General features: G+C 51.2%; 1 protein-coding gene across 1 annotated transcript in view; it reads right to left on the reverse strand.

The window, feature by feature from the left end:
• Positions 1–1,454: 1,454 nt before the first annotated feature.
• Positions 1,455–9,933, reverse strand: part of lrrc4ba (leucine rich repeat containing 4Ba) — a 31,110-nt gene continuing 22,631 nt past the window's right edge. Inside the window, exons 3-5 of the mRNA XM_062531755.1 lie at positions 5,855–6,352; positions 2,375–3,935; positions 1,455–2,275 (exon numbers count right to left, since the gene is read on the reverse strand). Of these exons, the coding sequence (XP_062387739.1) occupies positions 1,851–2,275; positions 2,375–3,935; positions 5,855–6,100 (2,232 nt within the window). The 5' untranslated portion in view covers positions 6,101–6,352 and the 3' untranslated portion in view covers positions 1,455–1,850. The remainder of the gene's footprint in view (positions 2,276–2,374; positions 3,936–5,854; positions 6,353–9,933) is intronic.

Below are 9,933 nucleotides of genomic sequence, written 5' to 3' on the forward strand. Positions count from 1 at the left end.
AATATAAATAATTTGTCATTATTATCATCATTGACAAAGTTGTACTGTTACATATATGGAAATCGGCGGAGGAGAACGGTTCATCATATCATAGTATTATACGTCATCAATTACATTTTCACCGCAACAAATGGAGAACAAATATCAAATAGTACTCCTCTCCAATGACCCTGTTTATGTGAACACAACAGGAAGGGGAAAGCTTTTTCAGACTACAAAAAACGAAAAAACAAACTAACATTTTATTCGAACACAATTTCCCAGAGTTCATGGTTTCCCTTCCAGCTGTCCACTATGGCCCAAGTTTCACAGAAAAAAGGAGAAAACGTGGTCGTCTTTTTTCTATGTGAGTTCTTGTTGTTTTTTTTTTAAGCCAGAGTAAAGGTTCATCGTAGAGATAAACGCTCGCTACAACAGCAGCTCTATACTTCTCAAAAGCCTTGGCTTCCAGTCTCAAAATTGTTAAAGATTTCTTGTTATCTATTTCTTTGAATGAAAATATATTTATATATTGTGAAATTTCACAGTTATGCAATTGTTATTTTTTTTTATATAATTTTCGTCGTTTTTAAATATATCCCACGGTCTCTGTTGCCCATCCTCGTGTCCCTTGATGTTTCGATTGAAGGAGGGAGCGTGGGGTGGGGGTGGGGTGGGGTCGGGGGAGGGGGGGGATTGATCCCTCTCACTCCTGCAAAGCACCACTGGAGGTGTTTAAGAGGAGAGAAAGGTTGAGCGTGTCCGTTGACTTACGTAAACAACTCCGAAAACAGATCCTCCCTCCTTCAGACATCTCCAAAAAAACGGCATAGCACGGTGAGCGGCACAACAGTTCTGCATCCGTCCTGTTGTTGTTTTTCGGACTTCATTCAACTGTTTCTCTCATCAAGAAAATAAAGCCTCGCAAAAAACACTGATATGCCTTACTTTGTTGTAAATAAAAAAAAAAAAGAAACTCCAACTCTGTTACGGCTATATACGCTTCTGCTCTGCCACCTCTGTACAAATACTTCAAGGCTCCCAGTGCCACGGGCTCCATCTGAATCTAACTCAGTGGCCTTTCCGTCTGGATTAGTAAATGTTGTTTACATCCATGGCAATGGTACTATACAGAATGTGCAGAAGCTCTGCTCTTCACTATACAGCACCTACTGAGTGCCTGCCACTGGTTGGTGGTGTGTATGGCGCTGCAACAGCTGCACTTTGGCACAGGTCGGTGTGAGTTTGGCACGTCATTGTCAGTGTCGTCGTACATTTGTCCATGTGCTGGTTATTACTGTGCTGTGTATCTGTTAGTGTGTGTGTGTGTGTGTGTGTGTGTGTGTGTGTGTGTGTGTGTGTGTGTGTGTGTGTGTGTGTGTGAGCGTGATAACATTGTGTGTACCTGTTGTTGCTGATGGCATTACTTTTGTATGTGTGTGTATGTGTGTATCAATGTGTGTGTGTGTGTGTGTGTGTGGAGTAGGGCTAGGCTGCGAGTGCCATTCCTGATACTGTGTATGTCCCTGCCCTCTCCCTCTCCCTCTCTCTCTCTCCCTCTTTCTCTCTGACACGCGGTGTGAAAGTGTTCGTGACCACTCACAACAGTGTCTAACTCCCGTCTGTACACAGCCATGGCCACTCGCGCCGCTGCCTTTTCAGACCTACCCTTCTGGGGGTCAGGAGCTCAAGCCGATCCAAAAAAAGAAAAAAAAACCCTTTCTTTTGTGTGTTTCCCTGACTGTCTCTCTGCCCTTTCCCTCCCTCCCTCCATCTCTCTCTCTCTCCCTCTATCTTTCTCCTTCCCTCTCTCATTCTTTCTCTCTTTCTTTCGTTCTATCGTTTTTTTTGTGTGTGGGGGGGGAGAGGTCTCAGATCTGAGTCTCTTGCACGTTCTCCTTGGAGCCGCTCTTGAAGAGCAGGGGCTCGATCTGAGAGTTCTGCCCTTTGCCCATCAGGCCCTTGAGCGAGCCGTGGATGCTCAGCTGGGGCAGGGGCACCGGCGTGGGCAGCGAGCCCAGCGTGGCCGTGCCGCTGCCCACCGACACGGGCATGGGCGAGCAGGAGATGGCGCCGGAGCTGGCCATCGACGTGGGCATCCCCTGGGTGCAGGGCGAGGGGTTGTTGTTGTTGTTGAGGCCCATGCCGCCGCCCATGCCGCCCATGCCGCCCATGCCCAGGCCCAGCATGTTGTTGTTGAAGTGGTGCGCCTTGTAGTAGTGGTTGAGGTGCTCGGCGCGCGCCAGGTTGGGCAGGTTGACGATCTCCGGGTGGTGCAGCCGCAGGCTCTGGCTTCCTCCTATTCCTAGACCTCCTCCGCCACAGCTGCCGCCTCCTCCTCCTCCTCCTCCTCCACCTCCTCCACCTCCTCCACCGCCGCAGGTCCCGCCGCCGCCTCCTCCTCCGGAGCCCTGGCTCATGGTGGAGCCGCCGGAGATGCCGCTGCCCCTGACGCCGGCGCTGGCGCCCAGCTCGTCCTCGACGTTGATGATCTCGATGGCGCGCGCAGGGCCGTGGTGCTTGTGCAGCTGGTGCTGCTTGCGCAGCTTGTAGAAGACCACCAGCATGACGGCCGCCATGAAGGTGATGGCCACGAAGCAGCCGATGATGATCTTGGTGGTCTTCATCACGTCCTCCAGGCTCGAGTACGTCGGGTCCATGGTCACGGGCACGGTGAAGGCGCCGCGCGTGGACGACGCCGACCACGAGAGCGAGGAGGCGGTGGTGGGCACCAGGCCCCAGGAGGGCGTGGGGCCCGGGATGCGGATGATGGTCTGGTTGTGGGTGCGCAGCGCCGGCGAGCCGGACGAGTTGACCAGGTCCTCGTCGTCCTTGTCCACCGTCTCCACGGTGACGGTGGTGAAGTAGGTGTAGTTGTCGCTGGGCGCGGCCGTGACGTTGAGCATGGCCGTGGCGGTGGTGTTGCCCGCCGTGTTGCTCACCACGCACGTGTACGGCCCCGTGTCGCGCAGCGTCACGTTGGTGAAGTTGAGCGTGCCGTCGTGGAGCACCGAGATACGCACTCGGTACGAGCCGTGCGTCATGAGCGTGCCGTTGGGCATGAACCAGTTGACCGACGTCATGGACGTGCTGGTGCGGCACTTGAGCTCGGCCGCCATGCCCTCCGTCACGTTCAGGTCGGTCGGCGGCTCCACGATGACCGGCGCGTAGCACGTGAAGTGGCTCTGGTCCAGCTCGCCGATGTAGCGGCCGCGCAGCGAGGGGGGCGCGTGGCAGCGGGCGCAGCAGGTGGTGTTGCTGGGCACCGTCTCCTTCAGCCACCAGCTGAGCCAGAGCACGTCGCAGTTGCACACCCACGGGTTGTGGTTGAGGTGCACGCGCTCCAGCTTGGGCAGCGGCGTGAAGAGGTCGTGCGGCAGCGAGTGCAGCGAGTTGTGCGACAGGTTGAGCTCCTCCAGGTTCTTCAGGTCGTCGAAGGCGTTGCGCTCGATCACCGACATCTGCGAGTGCATGAGCCACAGCTTGCGCAGCGACACCAGGCCCTGGAAGGAGCCGGGCCGCACGATCTCCAGCCGGTTGCCCGACAGCTCCAGCTCCTCCAGACGGCCGAGCGGCGTCAGGTTGGGGATGTCCTTGAGGCCGCACATGCCCAGGTTCAGGTAGCGCAGGTTGTCCAGGCCCACGAACGCCGCCTCCGAGATGTGCTCGAGCTTCTTGAGCTCGCCCAGGTCGAGGCGCCGCAGCGAGGGCACGCGGTTGAAGACGTACGCCGGCAGCGTCTCGATGGGGTTGTTGCGCAGCCAGAGCTCGCGGAGCTTGCTGAGGTACTCGAAGGCGGCCGACGGCACCTGCGTGAGCTTGTTGTCGAACAGCTCCAGCGTGTTGAGGTTGGGGAGGCCATTGAAGGCGCCCACTTCGATCTGGCTGATCTGGTTTTTAGAGAGCTGGAGGATCTCCAGGTGCCGGAGGTTCTTGAACGTCTCAGATTTGATCACCTGGTTGGGGGGGGTAGGGGGGTGGGGATGGGTGGGGGTGGGGGGGGGGGTATTGGGTGGAGAAGAGGGAGAGGACAGAGGAGGGCTCGTTTTAAGGAGATGGAGCTTAATATCACAATTAAACAGGGATAGATTTTTACATAAAGAGACAGCGCAAAGACTGCCTGGGTGAATTCTTCCAGCTGGTGGAGGTTAATTGAGAGGGACAAGGTTAATGGTGACCACACACAGTGTGAGCTGGCTCCTAAGACAGGCCGCACCTGAAGTGGGTATGACAGAGTGGGTCTCTGTGTGTGTGTGTATGTGTGTGTGTGTGCGTTAAGACAGACTGTACCTGAAGAGGGTATGACAGAGTGGGTCTGTTTTTGTGTGTGTGTGTGTGTGTGTGTGTGTTAAGACAGAAGAGGACCTGTGTGGTGTGTGTGTGTGTGTGTGTGTGTGTTAAGACCTGAAGAGGGTATGACAGAGTGGGTCTGTGTGTGTGTGTGTGCGCACATTTGGGCTCACGTGTGGGTGTGTGTGTGTCTTTATGTGTGCGTGTGTGTGTAAGTGTGATAAGACAAACTGCAGCATAGGACGATATGACAGCAAGGGTCTGTGCGTGTGTGTGTGCGGGTGTGTGTGTGTGTGCTCTCACATTCATGTGCCATAAGACAGACTGCACCTGAAGGGCGTATGACAGAGAGGGTGTGTGTGTGTGTGTGTGTGTGTGTGTGTGTGTGTGTGCGTGTATTTGTATGTGTCTGTGTGAAGACAGACTAAGAGGGTTTGCCAGAGAGGATCTCTACGTGTGTTTGTGTGTATGGGCACGCGGGAGAGTGTGTGCATCTGTGTGGATGTGGCTGTGTGTATTCAAGCAGGAAAGCCAAGCAGGTGTGTGATTTGGAGTAATGCTGATACACCACCACTGGGAGTAGAGAGAGAGAGAGAGAAAAAGAGGAAAATAAACTGTTTACAGGGATTTTTATCAGAACGGAAAAACCAAGGAAGGGAAAAAAAACACACAGTCTAAACATCAACCCAATTCTCTCATGCAAGTCAATTCAGCACAATCTGCTTAAGAGGGGGGCCTAAGACTGATAAGACCTAAATAGCAAAAGACATTTCACACATATGAAACGCCACCAGGCACCAAATGCTCTATGAGATCTTGAGCGAAGCCGCCTCGCTTTCTTGGGTAGCACGAGAAGTGGTTCCCTGGCCTCACGCCCACAGTCCCCTCAGTATGTAGAGCACAGAGGGGTGTGTGTGTGTGTGTGTGTGTGTGTGTGTGTGTGTGTCTGTGTCTGTGTGTTTGTTTTTGTGTGTGTGTGTGCGCTTGTGTTTGTGCATGTGTGTGGTAGAGGGTAGGGTGATAAACTGGGAGGAGGGGGTGTTTGAGTTTAAATGTTGGAAGCTGTCAGAGCTACACTCCCAGGGCATACTGCAGAGAGGGAGAGAGAGAGAGAGAGAGAGAGATAGAGAGAGAGAGAGAGGAAGAGAGAGAGAGAGAGTAGGGAAGAGAGGCAGCCAGGCAACCAGGCAGCCACAGAATCTAGGATGCCTTTAGGTGTTAAAACATTTTTAGATTTTTAATCATTTCAAGTGAGGCTGCGGGATACAACAACCCGAATCAAATTTGTCTATGCTATGAGGGTAGAATGATTAATAGTGTTATTATTATTTATTTTTTTAATTGGTGGCTGTATCTTTTCCACACTTGTTTCTTTTTGTGACCTTTGCCAGGCCAATCACATGAAACGGTGACCCTCCATTCCTCAATAGTTTCCAGTCTGGAGGTTTTTGTGTGTGTAGTGAGAGCAAAGCTAATTTAATTTGCGAAGCTGTTAACAGACACCCAACAAACAACAAACAGGTGCATAAACATTCCCACACTCGCAAAGGCATCACGGAGGGTAAGCAGTCTGGTAAATATTTACCTTTATCGAGTTCTCCTGCAGGTTGAGGTATCGCGTGTTCACTGATATACTGTCTGGCACGTCAGCCAGGTTCCGTCTGGTACAGATCACTCGACTCGCCTGATTGGAGCATTGGCAAGGGGCGGGACAGTTTGTGGAGGCGGCCCCTACTGTGTCCGGGCCGAAGGGGAGGAGCCACAAAAGCAGCTGGGCCAATAGGAGAAGGGGGGAGGGGCTGGAAAGGCCGGTCACCGTGGTGATGCGCATGGCAACTGGGTCATGACCCTGCCCGTTTTCGAAGGGTGCTGGAAAATTCCGTGAGAGGGATTATGGCAATCTTCGAGGTCGTCCGAAGATACGTCCTTCTTTAATGTTTCATTTTTTTTCACCAAAAGTATGACCAACTATTCGTTCTTCTTTTTCAATTCGTCCCGATATCTCCTCAGCACATTCGCTAACTTGAGCCGTTAACTCCTCTCTTGGGTGGGTCCGAGTGGGTCGTCGATAGTGTGTGGGTTACTGTAAAAAAAACAGAAAGAAAGAAAGAAAGAGAGAGAGAGAGAGAGAAAGAAAGAGAAACAATGTAGATTAGTGGTCTGAACACAGCCCAATGTAGCACATTTCCCAGTGGCAACAAATGGCAGGAAGTGTGACACTTCAATTAATCACTGCCAAACCGATTCCAGAATGGCGATAACGTGATGGGTGTCGAGGCGGCATGCTTGTGGCACATCATTAAAGTGCTCCAAGTCGACGGGGAGTCCTCCGACACGGCACAAAATTGACTCGCCTGGCTTAAAACAAACAAGCAAGCCCACCAAATGTCAATTAATCAGGGAGTATTATGGTACATTTGGAGGAATTTTCTTCCCACCGTACACACACACACACACACACACACACGCACACACACACACACACACACACACACACACACACACACACAAGTGCCACCCTGTTTGCACGATTGAAAAGGTCACAGGTTTGTAGATATCTCTTTCATTTCCACCGGGGTGTAAAATTGTTCTCTAATTATTACTAATGATAAAAATGCAAATTAAACGTGCGTAGCCAACCAGTCATCAGTCACGGCTCGGTTTAATTCCATCTCAGAGGCCCAGTTTAAAAAAAAAGAAAAAAAAAAGGCCTGTAACGCAGCTGGGAGGAAGAGGTGCCCTGCATGGTGATTTCTCATTCTTTAAAGGTCAGACATTGGCCATTGTGGATGACAAAAGGGGTCCAAACAGAACACAGCGCTACCATCCTTCACAGTTTTCATGTCGCTAGCAGACCAACAGCACACACACTCCCGGGTCGCCAGAATAAGCTCCGAAGGATGTGAACTGGCACCGAGCTCTCAAGAGCTCCCAATTGGATTCTAGTCGGAACGAAAGCACAACGCAAAAGCCCTGAACGCCCATCTTGCGCCTCAAACCCTCTCCAACTTTATACTCCTCAATTCCCCCGTCTATGGCTCAGGGGGGGGGGGGGGGGGGGGGCTCTCTCTACCCCTAAGGGCCCACACGTTATCAGCCCTGGGATTACCCGCCTAATCCCCAAGTGGGTGCTAAAACAACGTTCCCCTTTGGAATGCTGCGCTAATCCCTATCCTCATGTGTTCATCCACATATGGCCATAATTGCCACCTCCTGAGGAATAGGTGGCTGCGGTGGTGGCAAGCAGGGCTTGTGAATGGCGAATGGCGCATTGCACGAGAGACTAATGGATGACTGACTTTTACAAGAGCCACTGCCAGCCTCCACCTTCCCTTGCCCTCTGTGGAGGAGCCACCCTACCCTGCCCTGCTCCCCCCCCACACACACACCCCACCTGCAGGTTCCCTCAACACACAGAGCTCGGTCCTCCCCGCGCGAGGCCACCCAGTGGCGGGGGCCCGACTGTTATTAATGGCGATGGTGATAACGATGGGGACGATGACACGCAAACTCATCTGACACCGGGAACAAACACACTGGGGCCGAGCGAGGGGAGAAAAAAAAGACAACGGAAGATAGGAGAGATAGGGGGCAGAGAGAGGGTGAAGACAGGCAATAGAGACAGAGAGAGAGAGAGAGAGAGAGGATTATTAAACTGATAGATGACTGTACAGCTGCAGGGAGAGAAGAGAATTATCAACACTAATAGATGAATAATGAGCAGCTGCATAGAGAGAGAGAGAGAGAGAGAGAGAGTGATGGGGATAGAGGGACAGAGTGAGTGAGAAGAAATGGACAGACAGAAATAAAAGAAGAGGAAGAGGAAAATATGTAGAGTATCAGACGGAGTGAGAGGGAGATGTAGAAAGTAGAGGGGGATAAAGAAGAAGAGACAGAGACATTAATATTAATCATCTCTTTCAGTGACAGAATGAGAGGAAGAGAGAGAGAGAGGGAGAAAGTGAGGGAGAATAGGAGAAGGAGAGAGGGGAGGGGGTTAGACTCAATAGAAAGATGAATATAAAACAGAGAGATGGACGGAGGACAACAAAGATGCATACAAAACAGAGGGAGCAAGGAAGACATGGAGACGAAAGACAACGGTGAAGGATGAATATCAAACAGGACGAGATGGAGAACATTCTGTCTCACAGATAGAGAGAGAGAGAGAGAGAGAGAGAGAGAGAAAGAAAGAAAGAGGATGAGGGGGGAATGGTTAGAAGCATGGAGACTGTATAGAGAAAAGAGAGCAAAGTGAGAGAGAATGCAAAAACATGACAACATACACAAGGCCGTGCCTGTTCTTTTTGTCAGGATTACAGTAAAAGCCTCCCTAATTGCTCCGCAAACTTATTTGAGTGTGTGTGAGTACTGTATGTGTGTGTGAGTGTGTGTGTGTGTGTGTTTCAGAGTGTACCTTCATGTGCATGCATGCGAGTGCGTTGATTGTTCACTTCCTCTGACACATAAGTAGCTGAGTCGATTTAAAGCGCCGGCATCTAAACGCCACGACACAGCGATGTTGCATTTGGACAAACGCTGCAATTTGCGTGCTGGCACCCTCCACATCCCCAGCACCCGAGCGCTTTAAGTTCCAGCACACACGCATGCACGCACACAGCAGTCTCTCACCTCACAACCCAAACCACATTTACACGAGCCGCAAGCCGCACACAGCTCTCTGCGCCCTTGTTTTCAGCTTTCATTTGCCCCCCCGCCTCCCCCACCAACACACACACACACACACACACACACACACACACTCCCCCTTTTAAGGGCCTGCCATTTCACACAACACTCGGATTCCGAAAGAGCCGATCTCCACGGCGGGACAAGTCAGCCATCGCTAATGCAGTCACAACAGTACCTGCTCAAGAACACGGACACCGTTTACTAGTCCGTCTTCACAGTCGTACCCCTCTCAGTCCTCATGTTACCTCTGCGGTTCCCACACTGCCCCCCCCCAACTTCACCCCCTCTCTCTCTTTCTATTCCTTGTGCTCTCATGTTCTTTTCTACTCTCTCTCTCTCTCTCTCTCTCCCCATCTCTCTCTCTCTTTGGCTCTCTCTCTCTCTCATTCCCCCACTCAGTTCAAACAGGAAAATAAAAACACCCACACACACAAAACTGACTTGAACATCATTGTGAAAAACACAAGCATTTTTGTGAGAATGTTTCCTGTATTTATAATGCATGACTGAGGGGCGTGTGTGATTACTGCACAGGGGCAGCTGGCAAAGGAATGCCAACTGGCACAAGAAGAGCTACTGTAGGACTCTCGTGAGAAATGAGAAAGTTTTCGTTTCGAAGCATCTACCGGGCTGTGTTTTCTAGGAGGGCTGACTCCCCAAACCCCATAACACACCTTCACATTAGGCATTCCAGTTCTCTCAGCCTACTTCTACTTGGCTATCTCTCCCCATCAATCACAGCGTATATTCATTGAGTATTTTTCACCATACCAGCATATCACTTCCCTCATATATCAACCAATCTGGCAGCACAATACACGTTTAAATAAGTGCTTATGAGTGCATGTTAATGTGTCTGCATTAGAATGAGTATGTTGGTTTAAGTGATTGCATATCTGTGTGTGCATGCAAGAGTATGCACGCAGCATGGGTACGTGTATGTGTCAAACACCTCATATAATGGCCAATCTG

This window comes from Sardina pilchardus, chromosome 3, assembly GCF_963854185.1.
Source record: "Sardina pilchardus chromosome 3, fSarPil1.1, whole genome shotgun sequence".
Lineage (NCBI taxonomy): Eukaryota > Metazoa > Chordata > Actinopteri > Clupeiformes > Clupeidae > Sardina > Sardina pilchardus.